This window comes from Bubalus bubalis, chromosome 2 (assembly GCF_019923935.1).
Source record: "Bubalus bubalis isolate 160015118507 breed Murrah chromosome 2, NDDB_SH_1, whole genome shotgun sequence".
In the NCBI taxonomy this organism is placed as follows: Eukaryota; Metazoa; Chordata; class Mammalia; order Artiodactyla; family Bovidae; genus Bubalus; species Bubalus bubalis.
The window spans coordinates 88,579,879-88,602,222 of record NC_059158.1 but is presented as its reverse complement, the minus strand read 5'-3'; the positions used below and the strand labels follow the sequence as shown (position 1 = coordinate 88,602,222).

Below are 22,344 nucleotides of genomic sequence, written 5' to 3'. Positions count from 1 at the left end.
TCAACTGCATCCTCTCAGCATGTGTGACTACTCAAAACTATTTATAAATAGTAATCCATTTAGATTACTGGCTCTCTTTGCTCAGGGCGGTTCTGCCCGGAAGGATTCAAGGATTTCTGAGCCAGTGAGTGGCTCTTGTACCCTCCTGCACTCATGAAGAAGGCTAAATCCAGCCTCAGAGTCTCATCCCACACCAGCCAATCACCTTCCCTCCTTGTAGATACTTCATCACATTTGAAGACATAATAGAGAAGAAGCTGGCACTTGGACCTGGGCTTAAATAGTTAACTAAATACACGACTGAAAAGGTAAAAGCAACTTTGGATACATTTTAGTTTTCTTCACTCACCTGGATTGTACCAGTCTGGTATTTTTAGAGCATGACCTGTATAAGAAAGCAAGTGGCTTGAGTTTAGTATTCAATTATAGACCACAGCATACTTGCAATTTTGCTGAGATTTGTTGATTTCTGGGTAAACCATCTCCTTTCATGTTATGATCACCTCAGTTTGAAATTTTGCGGGGCCTATGCTAAAGCCGTTTTTGTGGCAACTGAAAAGGCAGATTTGTTAAATATTAATACAGTATAACTAGCAGTTCTCTACCTTATATTGTGGAAGTCATAAAAGAAGACTAGATGGATAAAATATAGTTAATAATTAGGAAGCACAAATAAGTAAATGAATATATTGTATATATTACATTACATAGGAATATGCAAGATAATCATCACTGTAGGATGAGGCTGCTCAGGAACCACATCTCCATCTAATGCAATTTGAATATATTTAGGTTGGTAGAGTTTACTGTTTCCCAAATTACCCTTTGGAAAAAATGTTCAGTGATCCAGTACTGAAACTTTTGAGGAGAGACGAAACTGGGAGCAAAATAATAAAATTCACCCAGCAAGGATATATGGTACCATACAAAGAATTACGGTCTTTGAAGCTGGGTAAGTCAGTGTCCAAATGCCCTGACTCTTTGCTGCTGGGCTACTTGGGATCAGTTGCTCAACTCTCTGAGCCTCAACTTTCTATTTTATAAAAATGAAACTCTCCTACCTAACTCACAAAGACAGTGTGAAGATCACGTAAGATCACGCTTATGTAAGCACCCCACACAGGGCCAGACACAGAGCAGTTCCCTCAGGATGCTAGCTGCTCTTCTCTCTCTTTACATTCTGGTCATAGGTCACACTGGTTTCAAGCCAAAGACATAATTTGATGAATTTTAGAAATGATAGGGTAAAATAGCTGTTCTTCATTTTGCTATGTATCAGGGCCAATGCATGAGAAGACTCTACTCCAAGGACTGCCTACATATCCAGCATCTGTGGTTTTTTCCTCTGACTCAGCCCTCTGTATACTGGATGATTTTCATTAGCAATGCTGCAGATCAGTTAAAAACAGTTTCTTGTTTGTAATCTTGTCTGTTCATTTGTATGCTGGGGGAAAGCTATGTTTAACCTTTACATTTCTTTACATTAGTGAGAAAAGCAAAATAAAAGGTGCCTTTTAACACAAGATTACAAACATGTTTGTGTGTACAAGGTATCAAGAAATACAATTCAACAAAGTTGTGTTTAATAGGTCATTTTCCAAAATCTTTTTTGTGAACCTTGTTTTTGATATAGTTATCTTGACTTAAAAAAATACTTAAAAAGTACATATATCAATAGTGATTATAATTTTTAAAAATTAGGCTGTTAAATTATTTCTTTTAGAGAGGAGGGGACTAATTAGAACCAGATGGATGAGATAATAAAAAAGGCAAGTGCTAGAGAAAAGGTTGGATGATTTGGGCTACTAAAGAGGTAAACTGCTTCAAGGAAATCAGAAAACACATTAATACAGAAATATCTAGTTGAGCAGGTTTTGGCAGTTGTAATTACCAAGAAAATATCCACCTAGTGAATGAGACACACTGTAACTCAGAAATTTAGGAACTTTCAAAGGGGAGTTAACATAACATTTAAACCCTGGATCAAACCATCACTGATTGCTTCAAATGACTGAGACATCTGAAGGCTGAGACAGGTTGAGATGGGACATACTTTAGTTTTAAATTTTATTTCTGCATTGGAGAGAGCAGGGATGCAATTATTTAAAGTATTTATTTATTTCTTTTATTACTTGATTTATGTTTTCTAAGCAAATATAAATAAAAACAAAAAATATATTAAAAAGAAAACCACAGTTTTAATAATATTTCCTGTGGTTACTGGATTGTCATTTCTAAGGTTTTCCCAGTGTAAACTGTAGGGTCTGTTTCACCACTCAAACATGAGGCAGGGGAACAGCTACCAGGAAAATAAAGAGCATACTTAACAAGCATACTTTGGAGGAAGCAAGGACACTCTCTGTGGCATGCCACATGCCAAAGAATAATAGGAGTATCATAACTAATGCTTCAAGCCAGAGACATTGTCCAAGCTAATTATATATTAGTTACTTTGCCACTTGTTTGAAAGGTGTCCAAACTGATTTTCCTCTTTCAGGTTAGTCAATAATTAGGACTAACTCAGGTATACTTTTCCCTTTAGGAAAACCCCATCAACACATACACACATACACGCTTTCTTTTTCATTAATGATTCCCCAAGTCCGCCTTTGTAAAAGAGACTTGCCAGATACTCTACCAGATGTTGCATCTGAGGCTTTTTTTTTTTTTTTAACTTCTTTCTTTATTTGGCTGCTCCAGGCCTTTAGTTGTAGCATGTGGGATTTAGTTCCCTAACCAGGGATCGAACCCAGGACCCCTGTATTGGGAGTGCAGAGTATTAGCCACTGGATCATGAGAGGAATACCTGAAGCTCTTTCAAAGGCAAGGTGGCTCTTCTTAGGAGAGAAGAACCATCTTCTAATAGGCAGTTCCATGAGATAATCTTTGGGTTCTTGGAGAACTTTTAAGAAGATATCCCTTTGGTTTCAATGAGCTGTCTACATTCAGTTCAGAAATTCATTTTGGAACTTTCTGTGCATTTACCATTATGTTAATTAATCTAATATATCTAAAATCTGCTTAACAATAATTTGGCAGTTAAAAATCTTAACATTTTCCTTAATATATCCTTGACATTTTCCTACTACAAAGAGAAATAAAAGGATATCTATTTATTATCTTTTCTCTTTTTTGTTACCAAGGGCTCTACTATCAAACTAACTGATATCCTGAATTTGAAGGAGATAAACTTAGTCATTTTGGGCTCACTGAAAATTGTTTCAAAACTGTAAAAAAATTTAGATTTGGGCCCTGCCTAAATTTGATTTCCTGACTTTTGCTTCATTCTTCCCAAGCTTGTCTTCATTTTACAACAAAATTATTAAATGATTAAATGGTTTAAATGATTCCTTTTACTTTGTCTCTCCTTTCACTTGGAATAATCTTTCATTCCAAGGCCTAATCTCCCTAAATTAGTCTTAGATGTTCTCTCCTACGCAAATTCTTTCATGATAAAAGAGGAAAGTAGTACCTAATTTCAAAAAAGCAGCCTTTTACTAGGGGTAGGAGAAGAGGGAGTCAGAGCATAAGATGGCTGGATGGCCATGGACATGAACTTGGGCAAACTTCAGGATGGAGAGGGACAGGGAGGCCTGGCGTGCTTCAGTCCATGGGGTGGCAAAGAGTCGGACACGACTGTGTGACCAAACAACAATGACAATAGGAGTCAGGCAGGATGGAGCTTACTATATTAACTGTATAATCAAAGGCTTTCAAAACTATAATTATAGGCTAAGATGCTCTCTTAGATACTCTGGATCAGCAGTCACAATATTCACGTGAGAAGACTGGGAAAAGGAATAACCACCACTTACCTTTTGGAATCTGGCACACCCATTCAAGTTTTGCATCACAAGCAAAAGGCCTTAGATTCATAAATTCTCTGTCATCATAAAAATACCAGCTTCTTCGCCACGGCCTTTGCATGACCTAAAGGAAGAAGAGGATTGTAGAATATTTACAAGTGGGTGCAGCCCTTATACAACACTAAACTGTTAATCTTATGGTCTTTAATTCTACTTTAGCTCTAGAACCTAAGATATATGTTTATGAATGAACACATGAAAGAATGCAGTGTGTAAGCAGTAAAATTTAAACTGCATTAAGCAAGAGCCTTCAGAGGTACTGATAAAGGAAATATAGGGTCATGTTTATGTCTAAAATGCAAATTACTGTTTGTTTGTTTGTTTTCTGTTTTTGTTGATGTGAAATAACAGAATCTTACAACTTTAAATTTTGGAAGGACCAAGCTAGAGAAGAATATTTGGTTCAGTGATTTCTAAACACCAGGCTGTGATCATAGTGGATCTGTGAAAAGTGACATAAAAGTTGGGCATCAGGGGCCCAAGTTTGTTCTTTGGTGTTGGTTTGTGTTCCTGGGGTTTTGCCCTCCTCTGTGTGATCTAAGGGGCTTCCCTGGTGGCTCAGTTGGTAAAGAATCTGCCTGCAATTCAGGAGACCTGGGTTCAATCTCTGGGTAAGGAAGATCTCTTGGAGAACAGAATGGCTACCCACTCCAGCATTCTTGCCTGGAGAATTCCATGGATGGAGAAGTCCAGCGATGGCTCTCTACAAATTCCAGCCAGCAAGCAACAGGGAAAGGTAAGGGGAGGACAAGATCTGGTAGGAGCATCCATCAGGTTTTGGACTGTTTTGTCTCTTTTGAAAAAAAATTATTTATTTTTGTATTTATTTTGGGACTGCGCTGGGTCTTTGCTGATGCACATTTGTGGGCTTTCTCTAGCTGCAGTGAGCAGGGGTTATCCTTTGCTGCGGTGTGTGGGCTTCTAATCGCAGTGGCTTCTCTTACTGCAGAGCACAGGCTCTAGGCGTGGGGGCTTCTGGAGTTGCAGCACATGGGCTTCAGCAGTTGTGGCTTGAGGGCTCTGGAGCATGTGGGTTTCAGTAGTTGTGGCACACAGGCCTAGGTGCCTTTTGCAGTATGTGGAATCTTCCCAGACCAGGAATCAAACCCACATCCCCTGCACTGGCAGGTGGATTCTCAACCACTGGACCACTAAGGAAGACTTGGACTGTTTTCTTTAAAGGGCAAGATTCTAGAGGGTACTGCAGTAGGTGAGGTAAGATTCTCCTTCCATACACTGCCTTAGTTGGCCTTGCTCCTGATCAGTCTCTTCTATTTAGTTTTTTGGTAGGTTTTTCCAATCTCTTCACATATTGGGACTCAATTTATATCAAACATAGTTTATTGTATGAGTGTTCTAGAAACTTCACAAACTTCCATTGAATTTTCATTCTTTCATGTGTTAAACTGGGAATTCTATAAAAATGGCATGATACTATAGAGTGTTTTACTAAAAACAGTTTCTTTCAAACAGTGGTTTTCAAGGGACCTCTCAGTACTTTGTCTCAACGTTCTTGTAACATTTCTAGTCAATCATATTCTTGAATCTCTTTCTTGGGCTTACATAGCAAAGATGTTTCCTAGATGCCTCTTCCCTCTTCATCCTCTTACATTTTAAATGTTGGTAATCACCCTAAATCCACTTCTTGGACTTCTGTGCTTTCTTTGGCCACAGCGCGTGGCTTGCAAGAGCTCAGTTCCCTGACCAGGGATTGAACACAGACCATGGCAGTGAAAGCCAAGAACCCTAATCACTGGGCAACAAGGGAACTTTTTCAATGAACATTTTTCCTTCAACTCCAGTTTCTTGATTCTAACTTACCATAGGATATTTCATACTGCAAGCTTGGATTCAAAACATCAGTTAAAGCAAAGTGTACTACTATTTTCTCCATAAACAAAGATCCCCTTCTGACTGTTTCTATACATGTCATAGAGCAGAGCAGACTCAGACATCTGGGTTTAAATTTCAGTTCTGTAATCATGCAAGTTACTCAGGGTTCACATTTCTTCCACATGAGCTGGATATAGTAACAGTAACTACCTCATGTGTGTGTGTGTGTGTGTGTGTGTGTGTGTGTGTGTTTTAGTCGCTCTGCTGCTAAGTCGCTTCAGTCGTGTCCGACTCTGTGCGACCCCAGAGACGGCAGCCCACCGGGCTCCCCCGTCCCTGGGATTCTCCAGGCAAGAACACTGGAGTGGGTTGCCATTTCCTTCTCCAATGCATGAAAGTGAAAAGTGAAAGTGAAGTCGCTCAGTTGTGTCCGACTCTAGCGACCCCATGGACTGTAGCCCACCAGGCTCCTCCGTCCATGGGATTTTCCAGGCAAAAGTACTGGAGTGGGATGCCATTGCCTTCTCCATTTAGTCGCTCAGTCATGTCCAACTCTTTGTGACTGCATGGACTATATGGAGCCCGCTAGGCTCCTCTGTCCATGGGATTCTCCAGACAAGAATACTGGAGTGGGTAGCTATTCCCTTCTCCAGGGGATATTCCCCACCCTGGGATCAAACCTAGGTCTTCCACATTGCAGTCTTTACTGTCTGAGCCACCACGGAAGCCACCTACCTCATAAGGTTGTTTAATATTAAGTGTGATAACAGATGTGACATGACTGTGCCTGGCCCAGGAGCTAACAAATGCTAGCTGCTGCATCATCACTACCATCATCACCATCGCCAGCAGCATTACTCTCCTACAACACTTTTGTTCTTGCATAAAACTTACACTTTGTCACAGTCCCTGTAATTGCTTGTCTATTGTCTTTATCTTCTACTAGCTTCTAAGTTCTGTGAAGGCACAACTATTTTGTATTTTGTCATTAGTGATCTCCCCACCCCCACTCCCAGAGTATCACAGACTGCTTGGACGTACTATCTACAGAATGAAAAACGAATGAAACCAGACTTCCTTGGTGGCCCACTGATTAAGAATCTGCCTGCTAATGTAGGGGACCTAGGTTAGATTCCTGGTCTAGGAAGATTCCACATGTTAAGGGGCAACTAAGCCCATGTGCCCCAACTACTGAGTCAGTGCTCTAGAGCCTGTGAGCCACAAATACCAAAGCCTGTGTACCTAGAGCCTGTACTCTGTAACAAGAGAAACCCCCGCAACGAGAAGCCTGTGTCCAGCAACAAAGATCTAGTCTGTCAAAAATAAATATAAAGAAATTTGAAAAGTTAAAAAAAAAAACTAATTTGTAAAAGAAACAAGGCAAAAGAAAGCAAAAAATGAATGAAGTTTGCAAGGGAAGAGGCCTAACTGGCCTGTGTCTTCTGGTCCTATCTGTCTTTTGCATCTTGAAATTTGTCTCAAGAGGAATCTTCTCACACCCTTCTTAGGTCATGTCAAAAACCTTTAATCATGCTCTTCTGCCTACCAAAAAAATGCACAAACTCCTTAACCTGGCATCAATCTAATTTCCCACCTTTGTTTTCAACCACAGTACCAATTAGAACTTCTTGATCTGCATTCTGTTCCCCTCATTGACTTAGCCACTCCCTTCCACTCCCACTTTCTTTTGTGTCTTACACTCTCCTACCTGAACAAACGCTATCCATCCTTAAAGGTCCCATTCAGGTCCCACCTCTTTTGGCTCTTTGGGGCTTCCCTGGTGGCTCAGCTGGTAAAGAATCCACCTGCAATGTGGGAGACCTGGGTTCGATCCCTGGGTTGGGAAGATCCCCTGGAGAAGGGAACAGCTACCCACTCCAGTACTCTGGCCTGGAAAATTCCATGGACTGTATAGTCCATGGGGTAGCAAAGAGTTGGACACGACTGAGCCACTTTCACTTCACTTCTCTTTGGAAACACCACCATAGAAATTACTTTCTTCTGAATTTCCTTCTTCAACCCACTCCTTTGGAGCTAATTACTGCATAGTAGCAAGAGCCATCTTTCTTGAATATGAATTTTATCTTCTCACATTAAGTGTAAGTTAGGTTGCTTGAGGGCTGGCCTACAAGTGTACTTTTAACCTCCAACTGCACCTAATATCATGCTCCACACACAAAAGGTACTCCATGGTCTGTTGCTTGATTGCATGTACTGCCAGATTTATTTTTTTAAATATGCAGACTTTCTAGCATTGTACTGACCTTGACAGCAGCACAGTCTCTGATATCATAATCCTGCTGAAACTCATTTGCCGTGATAATAGTAGACACCTTAAAAGACAAGAGAGGCTTGAGAATTTAAGACTGATGTATAAATATTTGCAATTTAGATGTAATTTAGGCAGCTTTAATAACTCAAGTGCATTCATATGCCAAGGGAAGAAAACTTTTTCATTTCTTTTTTTATGTCAGGATGCTAAATCATGAAGAGGACTTATAAAATGTCATGATGTCATTGTTTCCAAACAAAGGCAGCTACAGTTTCAGAAGTGGAGGTTAATTGTGTATTAAGTTCACAGTTGGATCACAAAGAATCAGAGGCTTGCAAAATACTTCTTTTTTTGCATGTGTTGAAATGCTAGTTATTTGATTAACTATTCTCAGATATGCTCCAATTAGAAAATGAAGTCAAAGAATTTTACATTTAGAAAGAAAACACAGTGATCTGACACAACAGCAATGTGGAGCAAATATTCAATATTTGAGAATAATTTATTTCTTTAAGTGTTAGCTACAACCTCTCCTTAGGATAATGTAAACATTTGGAATAAGATTTAAGTACTTTTTAAGGTTCTCCCAAACTGTTTCTTCAATAAAGATTCCTTTTTTTTTTTACATAACTCATACTTTTAGATAACAAAAATAAAACCTCATTATGAAAAAGGAAAAAATACAAAGAAAAAGAAAATCACTTTTATTATCCCCAAATGACTGCTATATTTATATATCTATATTTTTATGCTTTGGGGCTACATATAGAGACTATACATATGGTTATTTTTTAAGTAAAAATGAAATTAGCAACATCTTTTCCCCACTTTATATATGTGAATCTATTTCCACTTCAATAAAGATACATCTACATAGTCTTCATGGTTGTTAATATTAATTAACAATCAACTTACTTGTTACTGAAACAACTACTCTTTCCATATTATCCCACACAAGAAAGATTAAACTTACTGGTGTATGATCACTCCATTGCCAGGATCCTTGTAAATCAGGGCTCCTTTTATTTAAACCTATCCAAAGCCAACGCTGGTCACTATGTAAAAAGGAAGTGTTACGAAAAGATGAGCACAGCATTTGGAAAAAACATTTAGCATTTACATGTCTAAAATGCTTAACACAGGTAAGTTTATTTAGAAAACCTTGTCACTAACTGAGAGACACAGTTTCAAGCTATATAAAGAAGTCTTCTGAAATGAAGTTCAACCCTAACTATGGCATAGCCATCAAAAAAGTATCATTCTTTTTAAAACTAAATTTTATGTTATTTTCTTCATATGAAAGGCAAAAATTCTTCTGCTTTGAAGAACTTAAGAGTAAAGAAAAGAGTATATGATCATTTTAAAACTTGTACTGCAGAGCTTCAATATTAGATAATGTCAGATGCAAAACAACAATAGCAGAAAAAAAAAAAAAAACAATAGCAGGACTTCCTGGTGGTTCAGTGGTTACCACTCTGCACTTCGAATGCAGAGTGCATGATTTCCATTCCCGGTCAGGAACTAAGGACCCACATGCCATGGGGCAAGGCCAGAAACAAACAAACAAACAAAAACAACAACGGTTTTTCCTTATAGCATTTTTCTATAACTATCAAATATCTTTTCCTTAAAGTACAGAACAAACCACTTAGCCAACCTTTTATTAAACAAGATTTTTAAAAAATTAATTCCCAGTGCCCACTAAGTTAAAATAAGACAAGCATTTAAGTATTTTCTAAACTCCATGGGTTATACTAGAACAATACAATTAAGCAATCACTTAAGTGAATACATTTAACACTCATAGCTATTATACTTTAATGTACAAATCATTGAGCTATGTGTAATGATGATACAGAGATGTACAAGACATAATATCTACCCTCAAGTGGCATATAAACTGGTCAGGGAAACAAGATGTATATGAACAGAGAAAATACAAGGCCATTTTTGAAAAAGCATCAAATGATAAAAATTTGCATGTATTTTTAGTACAAAAATTTGAAAAAAGGAGAGGTCATTGTGAACTGTAGGAAGTCAGGAAACATTTTATAACATTAGTAGAACAAAAGACAGTTTTCAAAGAATAGCTATTGTCTCTTTTGAGTCATAATCTAAATGTTTACCACGGGTCAGTATTCAGATTGGCTGAGAGGAGAAACAATAGGAATTTCAAGGAAGAATGTACACAACAACATACAGAGACAGGGACATACATTGTCAGTGATCCCTTTCCCTCAATTTAATGTATGCTCTAGCCAGAGAGATACTTTCAGTATAAACAGAAAAGAAATAACCATAAAAAAATTTCTCCACCACTAACTTTTCTTGAAAATACTCTCTAAAATGTAGTATACTTCTTAGGCCTTAATAAGTAGATCGTTTTCCATGCATTTTGGGGGAGTGACACTGGTTACTTTCTGTATAATTTAACCTTTTGATTGTATATATCATGTACCATCAGTACATGAGTGAAAATTATAGATGCAAAATAATACATATATAAATATTAAATATAAATAGAACACATATTAGAAAAGGAGTAGAATCCAAATCCAAAATTAATCTCTATTTTCAAGCTCAGCAGAATATATGGATCGTACAGTTACAAGACTGCTGGGAAATATAGTAAGTTTGCATTTAAAAATATTTCCTAGTGAATCCAAGGCAGAAACAAACTTAATTTTAACTTCTCACTTTTTAATAAAATAATTTTCTTCATTTCTTTCCTCTGTTCAACATTCCCTCATATTTTACCATTAATAAGCATATTTTTCATCTTGCCAACCTCAAGTCTTTCAACTTACTGCAATGGAATATGAGGACAGTCCCCTTTCAGTTGTTTATTTTTATAGTGTTTTCTTTCAAAATGAAAGATCACCAATTTGTAGAGTCAAGAAAAATCAACTGGAGATGATTAAGTCCAGTTTGAATTTAGCAGCTAAAAAATGATTTTTCAGTTTGTGTCTTCAACTAATCAGAGATTTCTTATAGACTTACAAATGTATCATACTTCTTGAGTGTTGGATTTCTAAATCACAAGGTCTAGATAGTTGCCAAATACATTATAATAAAAGACAGCTAAAATAAAGAGGTCAAGTTGGGCCTGAAGAATTTATGCAGAATTTTGTGTTTCCCTAAAGTAAGCACTGGGCTTCTCTTGTGGCTCAGATGGTAAAGATTCTGCCTGTAAAGCAGAGACTTGGGTTAGATCCCTGGGTTGGGAAGATCCCCTGGAGAAGGGAATTGCAACCCACTCTAGTATTCTTGCCTGAAGAATTCCACAGACAGAGGAGCCTGGTGGGCTACAGTCCATGGGGTCACAAAGAGTCGGACTTGACTGAACAGCTAACACACACACAAAGTAAGCATTACATATTTTATCTTCTTTACACAATCAACAGTACAACCCGAAGATGATCAAAGATCATTTGCCATCTGCATTTACTCTATAGCGGTGGCCCCCAATATTTTTGGCACCAGTGACTGATTTCATGGAAGACAATTTTTCCTCAGACTTGGGGGTTGGAGGTAGAGAGGTGGTTTTGGGATGATTCAAATGCATTACATTTACTGTATACTTTATTTCTATTATTATTACATCAGCTCCACCTCAGATGATCAGGCATTAGATCCCAGAGGTTTGGGACCACTGCTCTATAGGCAGCTCCCACAGAAAACTCTTTAGACATCTGTCTCCAACATTTCCACCCAGTCTGCTCTTAACTTCCCATCTTCCCTTAGAAACTTCTGCTTTCAATCCCATTTCTGCCTCCTCTGCTGCATCTCAGTGAGCAGCCTCCTAGACAGCAGTTTGCTTCATGGTCCAAAATTCCTGATCTTTACTACTTTCTGAGAGTGAACTTCATTTCAACCCAGATCTTTATAGTTTTCAGCTTTCCTTTCAAGGGATTTATTAATGTGTTATAAATATAGAAAATAGTAGCTACTCGTGGGAATTTTTTTTTTTTTTGGTGTGTTAAGAGGTGGAAAATATTTCCTCATTTGTAACCTATTTCTGCTTTGGCCTGATTTATTAGGCAGATAAAGAGAAGAAGAAAATTGGAAATCACATTAATCTAATGTAGATTTGTTTTAAAAATTGAGGGAAGAAATGGGTAACTGAGGAATTAAATCAAACTGAAAATTTCTCTATTAATTCTTCCACTCCAAGTACTAAGGCTATGAGGTGAAGAAGACATTGCATGAAAGGTTACTATGTATCTGTGGTAAAATTTCTACTCTCAATCAAATGTCCTGCTGTATCTGGTTCCTAAGGAAAATAGTACCTGAGCAATAACTGATAATAAACACAATTTGAAGGGGGTGCTTAGTCTGTAAAGCCTTAGATTTATACCCAAATCCATTCATGCCACTTCACTGGAGGTAGCATACACAACAGCAATTGCTCTGCAAACAAAGCTTTCTTCCCTAATCCTAAAGCTATTTTTGTTTCACAATTGCTTTCCCTGGTGGGCTGCTGTTAAGAGTTGCAAAGATCTTAGAGCTGCAATGATTTGGCGCGCCCTAAAGCCTTTTCACTGAAATACAAACAGAGATGTGGAACTCAGATTGTGAGAAGTAGAGCAGTAATCTGACTTCACTCCTTGGCAGGCAAAACACAACCTGGACAATGGACATCTTGCTGAGAAAGGTCAATCCCTGCAATAAAAAGCTAAAGGTGTTCAAAGAATAAGCTTTAGAATCACTTTCTGATATAAATGGGCTTGCTTTCTTCCTTTGCTTCAAGCCATGGTTATAATACTAAATAGGTTTTAGAATATGCTGTCTAAGTATAGCATGAACAAATGATCTCTCATTAACAGAGCATGTATTAAGCAGACGTTGCTGCTGCTGCTGCTAAGTCACTTCAGTCATGTCCGACTCTGTGCGACCCCATAGACAGCAGCCCACCAGGCTCCCCCGTCCCTGGGATTCTCCAGGCAAGAACATTGGAGTGGGTTGCCATTTCCTTCTCCAATGCATGAAAGTGAAAAGTGAAAGTGAAGTTGCTTAGTCGTGTAGCATTCTTGGCGACCCCATGGACTGCAGCCTACGAGGCTCCTCTGTCCATGGGATTTTCCAGGCGAGAGTACTGGAGTGGGTTGCCATTGCCTTCTCCAAAGCAGACATTACAGTCTGTTTAATATGGCAGTGTATCAGAGGCTAGGATGAATGTAAATACAATATGGTCTCTATGACTGAAAAGATTATGGTGATCTGCTGTTTCTTTGGGCTTTCTGTTTTCTTTTTTAAACTTTTTATTTTATATTGGGGTGTAGCTGATCAGCAATGTTGTGACAGTTTCAGGTGAACCACAAAGGGACTCGGCCATATACATACATGTGTTCATTTTCCCCCAAACTCCCTTCCCAACCAGGCTGCCACGTAACACTAAGCAGCATTCCCTGTACTATACAGTCGGTCCTTGTTAGTTATCCATTTTAAATATTACGCTGGACTTTATGCTTTGTTATTTTATTCCTTTACAATTTGCTGTATGGGCCTTTTCACCCATTAAATATTCAGTGGATGAATATACTCTTTACAGTTTTAAAAATATATAAAATCTGTGTTTCTAAATATAATTTCCAGGTAAAATGAGTTATTTATTATGCTTTAATTTTTCAAAACCATTTTATCTCTTTACATCCCAGTTTTTATTTATAAACAGAGTTATAAACTCTGGTATTAAGCAGAGTTAATACTGGTTTTATTAAAATATTATTGTTTCTCTTTCAGAATTTACGATAAGATAAATTTTTCAGTTACATAGATTGCATTATTTAGACTGGAGCTGTATTTTTATGTTATGTATTCTTCCTCCTAATTCCTTAAAAACAAAATACCAATTCATGTGTTTTTGATTTTTATTCACCTCTCAACTGGAATATGTCTTTGAAATTTTTTTCAAGTGCACTTAGTCGCTCAGTCGTGTCCGACTCTTGCGACCTTATAGACTGTAGCCTGCCAGGCTCCCCTGTCCATGGGATTCTCCAGGCAAGAATACTGGAGTGGGTTGCCATTTCCTTCTCCAGGGGATCTTCCCAACTCAGGGATCAAACCCACGTCTCCTGCATTGCAGTCAGACTCTTTACCGACTAAGCTACAAGGGAAGCCCACATTTTTTAAAGTAGGGAGCATAAATAGTATCAATTACTATCTTCACAAACAAAAAATCCACTAAATTGGGAACTAAAATCAACACAATCAAACATTTGCCACCTCAAAACTTTTTAGATCTCAATTTTTAAAATGTCTTCTTGTACTTAATGTCCTATAGAAGGCAGCTAATTGGATTTTCTTTGTGTTTTGGTACCTGTTTTACTTTTGCTGTGTTTTTTTTTTTTTTTTTTTTTGAGTCAAAATGATCAGGAAAGTATTCACTAAGATATATTCAGGTGGTGATTCTTTTCCATAATTTTGCCTGGTATACCCTGAATACTAGATTTATAAATTTCAGTCTTCTTTTCAGTTCAAAGAGTGAGGGGGGAAAATAAATCATGAAGTAAAAGGCCCTCATACTCATGACTGCCCCAGAGCTTCAGAAAAAGTTTCCTCCTATGATACCAGTACTTGGCCCATATTTCTCCACATTACCCTTGAGAACATCAGGAAAACCATTCAGGAATCCTCCTCCTACATAACATCAAAATGATAGTGGCTTATTGACTCCATCTTTGTAACATCTCAGACTACTTCCTTTATTGTCCCATCTTACTGCCCATCTTCAAAATAGTTTTCTACCAGAGGGGTTGCAATAGCTTTAGAATTAATTATTCTGCATCTACCCCATGTCTGTCTGTCTGTCTGTCTGTCTCTCTCATGCACACACTTTGCTTTTGTTTGAATGCTTTTTGCTTATTGACTTAAGATTAAACCCCTTCCCTAGCAAGAAAGGACATTCCAATTTCATATACAAATTCCATTTTCTCATGATGTTGTAGGCTCACTTTTCCTTCACCATATCTGCATACTCTGGTCTCAGTTCCTTTGCTTATGTTCTGTTTTCCCTGGCTCCTTCTCACATCTGACCCTTCAAATAGTCCCTTTTTAAAAAAACTAATTACACTTGTTCATTTATTTTTGGCTGTGCGGGGTCTTCGTCGCTCCATGGGCTTTTCTCTAGTTGTGGTGAGCAGGGCTGGGGCTGCGCACCAGTTGCAGCGCGTGGGCTTCTCGTTGTGGTGGCTTCCCTTGTGCAGCACAGGCTTTGGCAGTTGTGGCACATGGGCTCAGCAGTTGCAGCTCCTGGGTTCCAGAGCACTGGCTAAATAGCTGTGGTACACAGGCTTAACTGCCCCCTGGCATGTGGGATTTTCCCAGGATGAGGGATCGAACCCGTGTCTCCTGCATTGGCAGGTGGATTCTTTACCACTGGGCCACCACAGAAGCCCCTGCCTTACTTTCTAAGAACCATCGTTCTTTGTAATATTTTCCCCAGATGTACCACCCAGAAACACTTCCTCCCTGCTCTAAATTCCCATGGCCTCTCCTTACCTATGTTCTAGATTTTTCCACCATATTTTTCCTACCCCCACTGTTGGACTTTACTACACCACACAAAGGGTGGTGAGTCTGTCCTTCTAGGCTCTGATCCCTCATAGCATCTTGCACGTAAGAATGCTTGATGTTGAATGACTGTTAAAGTACTGTATGATCCTTTAGATAATAAAACATGTCAATTCTGAATACCTGTCATTTAGTTGCTACATCATGTCCTACTCTTTCACAGATCCCACGGACTGTAGCCCGCCAGGCTCCTTTGTCCCTGGGATTTCCCAAGCAAGAATACTGGAGTGGGTTGCCATTTCCTTCTCCAGGGGGTTACTTAGAGGATGTCAAATTTAGGATAGAAGATCTCACTCTAAAAGATCAGAACTGCTGCCTGAACATTACCTGAACTGTTCTATTAAAAAGTGAAGAAACTCCTTTATTTCATCCATGTGACTGAAGCTAGGAAGGTGTCCTCCAAGCGCTTGGCAGAATCGCTCAGCTTCTTCCCAGTTTCTCTTTCTTACAATTCTTTCTCTATGAAATAGCTTAACAAAATATAATGTTAATTTGTTTTCTTATATCATCATAAAGTATAACTTAAAGTCGATCACAGTTGAATGTGTGGGTCTCTGAAACGGATTCTTAGAAGTGTAGTAGACTGAGGTATAGGCACAGTCACTGTGACACAGACAGGTCCTGCTCAGAGTGTCAACCAGAGGCCAGCACAGGCACCAGTCACTGTCACTGGAGGGATAACCTTCCTTAGCCAGGCTGGGGAACTGCTCTGACGTGACACCATGTCCTCTTGCAGTCCAAGAATCTTGAGAGACAAAATGAAGTAAGGTTATAAAGAATACACATGAATGCTCTGGGAGTAGATTTCTGCAAAGAAAGGCGTTAACGGCAAAATTTGAACATAATACACTGAGGCCTGTACAAGTACAGGACTACTTTTGATGAAGAAGAATCAAAGGGCAGACTGCACTGGCGTGCGAACATTAACAGAAGACGGCAAAACAAAACTTGCCACTTTGGACTGTTCCTTTGGTTTGTGATGACTGATTTTATGCCAGATGAACCACATCATTTCAAAAGTAGAAGAGGGGCAGATGACACAATGGTAGGTTGAATTACTGGTCCTGATTTTTCAGTCCCTGTGATATAGTTATACACTCTTGCCATCATGGCTTCCTGGTGGGTGAAGGATAAGTCCCTGAGCCTTGACCTGGGGCTCAGCCATGTGACTTGCTGTGATCGATGGGATAGCAGTGAAGGTAAAGTGAGCAGAAGCCTAAAATATGCTTACCTGGGTTAGGCTTGCATTTCCAGCTCTAGTAATTCAGTATGAGAAGAACAAGCCCCTTCTAGCTGCTCCTCCTTTGGCCTGACACTAGATTGAAGAGCAGCAGACCCCAACTGATAGCCTGGAGGCCAGCACAGCTCACCCATAACTGAAAGCAGAGCTGACTATTAAAGCCCAAATTCAATCATTCAAACTCTATCTGTCCCAGAGATCTGTGAACATGAAACTAAGTGTTGTCATAGCCACTGAATTTTGAGATAGTATGAAATTATGAAATCATTTATTTGTGGGAACAGTTGGCTGATACGAATTCTAAAACAAATTCTTTGACTTGTAAGAAGTGACAGAACTTGACAACAATAATTAGAGGGATAAGAGAATCATAAGCAAAGTATCACCATGGCATGTAGCTCATCCAACTTTCTAAAACAAAAGAACCCTAGGAAAGAACCATTTTGACTCTGGCCCTGCTCCTTTGGGTAGTATATGAGTGTACATGGAAATGGGTTTTCTGACACAGAGGTTCACTGATACTCTGACAAGGACTTTGGCAGGTGATGTATGTGTCTGCAGAGAAGCAGAGTTTGTGCAAGGACATGGACTAGGATAGGAGAGAGATGACTTCACTGAGGGATTGAATGAGAATATTACCTTACCTTATAACAAGAAAGACCTGAGGGGGAACTGTGCCAGCCTTCAGGACAGGGGTCTTCAGGCTTGGGGGCTGCTTTTTCGGGCTCAGAGCGTTGACTCATTTTCTTGCAAATTGAAAGTGCCCTGAAACTTCTGCAGTCTTTTACCTCCCACTTTCCAAGAGACTTTCCAGTAGCCATAACCACACACCCTCCTGGAGAAGCTGGGGTTGAATGGAAAAGTTTAACTGAAAGTTACATTTGAACATTTAAGTACAAACACTTTCTAGTGCCTACACTCCTCATTTGATTCAAGATGGCAGAAGAGAACAAGAAAGAAAATAGAGGAAATAAATGTACTTTCACAATAATAATGACGACAGTAATACAAAGACATGCCTACTACTTGCCGGGTACTATTCTAAGAGGATTAAGTGAATTGATCCTCACATAGAGAGGATTCTATTGTCAGACTGAGGTACTGTGAGGATTAGTGATGTGTCCAAGGTCACATGTGAGTAAATGGTTGACCAGGAACTGAAATCCAGGCAGTGTGTGTGTAGAGCTGAACCCTACACCACCACGATGCTCTGTATAATCTAAATTGTTTGTATTCGCCTAACAACTTGCAACAGTTTTTGAGAAACTTAGTAACCCTCAAAACAAAACACTCCCCGATTCAAATCCAAAGGAAGAGCTGGTTCAATAAAGGTAAAAGGAGGTGTGTGGTAACACTCATTAGTTTACTATTTATGTCAGCCAGAACTGTATTTACTCACTACAACATTAAAAGATAGTTTGTATTGTCAGATCCATCTCCAGATGAAAAATGAGTGACTTGCCCACAATCATAGTTAGTGAGTGGTGAAGTCAGAACTGGAACCCAAATTTGCTAACAAAATACCATGCTCCCTTTCCCATGACTTCACACTGCTTAAAATGGGCAAAGGACAAGAAGAGCACACATTGCAAAGTAATGAGGATGACTTCCATCCCATCACACAGAGAAGCCATACAGTCTCATGTCTCGCAACACAGGGACAGCAAGAGGAGCAAGGAACTGGAAAAAACTGGGAAAAACAACACACCTGGGTGGGTGTGCTATCTTCCCCTAGTCTACCCTCTGCCATGGCTTACCCAGTACAGACGAAACTGGCTGAATCTGGGAGTGAAAAGATAAAGAGGACTTAAAGACAGTCTTTCTGGCTACAGACTGAGAGAATAGCCATTATAGCTTACTTCCTGTACACCCTTTCAACCACTGAGGCTTATCCAGGAAGAATTTGACATTGACTCTGAAATATAACAGTGTCAAGAAAAGAAAGCATGTGTTTTGTATATTAGAACATTCTAATTTAAGATGAAATTTAACCAGGATCAGCACCTGTATCCTCCATGTTCCGCAAGTAAAAAGACAACTTTGATATTATCAATACCACTCATATTTATATTGATGATCACGTATTACAAATTTTGTGGGCATTCTCTATCTCAAATATTGTGTTTAGCTATACATTCACATGCTCCAAGTTTCATGTTATAAAAATGGCCTTCATGATTCACTGTACAAAACATAAGAAAATATAAATAATTCAAAGGAAGAAAAGTCAAATGCTTCATAACTGCTCTCTCAAACAAAGTCAAAATCCTTTAAAAAGCATTGGTTTAGAAATCAGATCAGGATTTTATTAGTTCAATAATCAGGTCACCTTTGACAAGTAAATCACCTTTCTAAGCCTCTGTTTCCTCAATTCTAAAAAAAAATAAAAAATAAAATCCAAAGGGAATTCTGAGGCTCAAATGTCCTGATTCTATGGCTCATTCTGGTCAATTCTGTAGGCTAAAGAAGGATAAACTAACTTTCAGAATAAATAATTCATGGCCTCCTTAATTATCACCCCTTGAGAAGAAAAGAAATAAACACAATTCAACTTTGGAGAAAGAAGTTAAGAAGCAGAGAGGTGAAAATGTAAAGTGCTCATGATGAGACTTTCAGGTTTGTTTGAGAGTTATATGGAAAAGACGCTAAACTCACACCGACAGTTCTAGTTCTGTGCCATTAGATGGTGGTTTCTGAGAACCAAATTTTCCAGCGTTTACTGGGTAATCCCTGAGGATTTCACCGGGGAGGCATGGTCACTGCTTCTATTTACAGTTCTATAGAAAGACTAGTCCAGATGATCATCATCTCCTTCACATTTCAAAGGTAAGTGAAGAATAAATCTGGGAGGAAAGCTGTCTCTCACATCACTGTATTCTACTGCTTTAAAGGCTAAGGCACCTACCTGGCTCAAAAAAATTCCAATTGGAAAAGGTTACAGCCCGCTTTACTCCACCAGCACTTGCCCAGCTATACTCTCCATTTGCATCTGTATCTCTCAGGCCAGTCCAGAAGTATTTTTCTGGAGACACGGTATGCTTTTTAATCATATCATTCAGGTATTCTTGCTCAAATCTATAAAATGAAAGTCAGATCAGTAGGTGTTTTTACAACGACAGAATTACTATATAAATTGAAGATGAACTTTGTTTTTAAGGAAGATTATTTGGCAAAGGAGCCCAGAGTTAAAAGCTCACTAGTACGTGTTTACTGATGGTCACACCTGCTAGTTATAGTCAGATTGCAGTTGGTCCCAAAGGGGACCGCATCCTTGTAAATCTTGTAACAGGTCTCTCCATGTCTCTTCCAGCCCTAAATCAGAGGAAAAATATCATCACACTGTCTTCAGGAATTGGTGACAAGCAAGGTTCTGCTACACAGGTTAACATCTTACAACTAATGGAAATTAAGGACACGACCAGGGAATTCATACACATGATGAGGGTGGGATATAATTTCATGGATAACCTCCATAAGCTTGTGATCCCGTGTCAGACAGAAGGTATGTCTTAATTTTCTTTACCCTCAATGTCTTTCTCTGGCTTCCCAGGTGGTGCTAGTGGTAAAAAACCTGCCTGCCAATGCCAGAGACATAAGAGATGTGGGTTCGATCCCTGGGTTGGGAAGATCCCCTGGTGGAAGGCATGGCAACCCACTCCAGTATTCTTGCCTAGAGAATCCTATGGACAGATAAGCCTGGTGGGCTACAGTCCATGAGGTCGTAAAGAGTCGAACACAACTGAAGCGACTTAGCGCAGCACAATGCCTAGCTCATTTTAAGAGTATAACAGTTGTTAGCTCAATTATTTTTGAACAAGAATAATATGAGTAGAAGTAAAAAAAAAATCAGCATTGAGAAGAGTAATCACATATATTCTTATAGAAATTCATGAATAGGTAATTCTTTTTCCTATAACTATTTTTTTTTTTTTCTCTTCTGTAGGAATGCTGATATACTGTGATTCACTGCCTTCTGGCTTGGTCTAATGTAAATGAACAAAAGCTAGTAATTTCTTCTGTTTTCCAAGTCTAAACTGTTTAAATTCAGTTACCATCTCTAACCAAAAAGGTGTAATATTGCTTAGAAAAATTTACACAGGCATTTTACATACCTCATCTGGAGGACATATCTTATCAGATCTTGTGTCATTCAATTTTTCTCCCTTTTTCTTACACACATATTTAAGTTTCTCTTCACATGACTGGACCTTCCACTGACCGAGCTTTTAAAAAAACAGAAAATCATTTCTTTCACGAGAGGAATTATTTTCCATATATTTAGAATTGGACTTATTTTAAATCAAGATAATTTATTCTTACAACTATCAGGGAGGATGAGGGGGAGGAGGGAAAGGAGGAAAGGGAGGCAGAGAGAATGAATATAACTGAGCAATTAAACCTGAGAACATACTCCTAGAAAATGCTACCTAACAAGACTGGAAGCCTGTTACTTCCGCGTCACCTCAAAGTCACCATGGGGATGCAGTTCATTTTCTTATAAGCGTAACAATAAAAACTATTAAAGGACACCCATACAGAAGTTGAAGAGAGAAGAACCCAGCCCCAAAAGACTTGCCAGCGTTCTAATCTCCTTCCATAGGACACAGCCAAAGTTTGTCCGCAGATTAATACCTTTGGGCAGGTCACTTAACCTCCCTGACTCAGTCTCCTCACGCGTAAGAAGACAGTGATCAGAATAACTGCCCTCTAAGAATTGTAGAATCAAAATTTCCTTCCAACTTCACTTCAGTCCAGATGTCAAAGTTCTCTCTTTCAAATATGTTACTTAACATTTATTTGGCTTGAGTCACTATGCTTTCTTTGAATGAAATTTTAGAAAGTCAGTTGTGATAAGGGTCAGTTTTGAACACTGGAAGCCATCTAGGTAAGCCATCAGTTCACTGTGGCTTGTGGGACCTCATTTCAACCTTTCATGCTCTTTTAAAGACATTCTGTGTATCCTTTTAAATGTGACACCCTTCTAAATTCAGCTTTACACCTTTCTAAAAACATCTTTTAAGATGATGCTGTGGAAGTGTTACACTCAGTATGCCAGCAAATCTGGAAAACTCAGCAGTGGCCACAGGACTGGAAAAGGTCAGTTTTCATTCCAATCCCAAAGAAAGGCAATGCCAAAGAATGTCCAAACTAACGCACAATTGCACTCATCTCACACACTAGTGAAGTAATGCTCAAAATTCTCCAAGCCAGGCGTCAACAGTACATGAACTGTGAACTTCCAGATGTTCAAGCTGGATTTAGAAAAGGCAGAGGGACCAGAGATCAAACTGCCAACATCCACTGGATCATCGAAAAAGCAAGAGAGTTCCAGAAAAACATCTACTTTTGTTTTATTGACTACACCAAAGCCTTTGACTGGGTGGATCATAACAAACTGTGGAAAATTCTTCAAGAGATGGGAATACCAGACCACCTGATTTGCCTCTTAAGAAACCTGTATGCAGGTCAGGAAGCAACAGTTAGACCTGGACATGGAACAACAGACTGGTTCCAAATCGGGAAAGGAGTACATCAAGGCTGTATACCGTCATGCTGCTTAT

General features: G+C 38.9%; 1 protein-coding gene across 4 annotated transcripts in view; it reads right to left on the bottom strand.

Moving 5' to 3' along the window:
- Positions 1-22,344, bottom strand: part of LOC102391290 (lymphocyte antigen 75) — a 123,645-nt gene that overhangs the window by 73,509 nt on the left and 27,792 nt on the right. For all 4 annotated transcript variants that reach the window (XM_044934884.2, XM_044934883.2, XM_044934882.2 and 1 more), the window contains exons 9-17: positions 20,896-21,006; positions 20,007-20,095; positions 19,689-19,858; positions 17,428-17,627; positions 15,871-16,013; positions 8,945-9,026; positions 7,964-8,032; positions 3,816-3,930; positions 350-385 (exon numbers count right to left, since the gene is read on the bottom strand). In XM_044934884.2, coding sequence (XP_044790819.2) covers positions 350-385; positions 3,816-3,930; positions 7,964-8,032; positions 8,945-9,026; positions 15,871-16,013; positions 17,428-17,627; positions 19,689-19,858; positions 20,007-20,095; positions 20,896-21,006 — 1,015 coding nt within the window. The remainder of the gene's footprint in view (positions 1-349; positions 386-3,815; positions 3,931-7,963; positions 8,033-8,944; positions 9,027-15,870; positions 16,014-17,427; positions 17,628-19,688; positions 19,859-20,006; positions 20,096-20,895; positions 21,007-22,344) is intronic.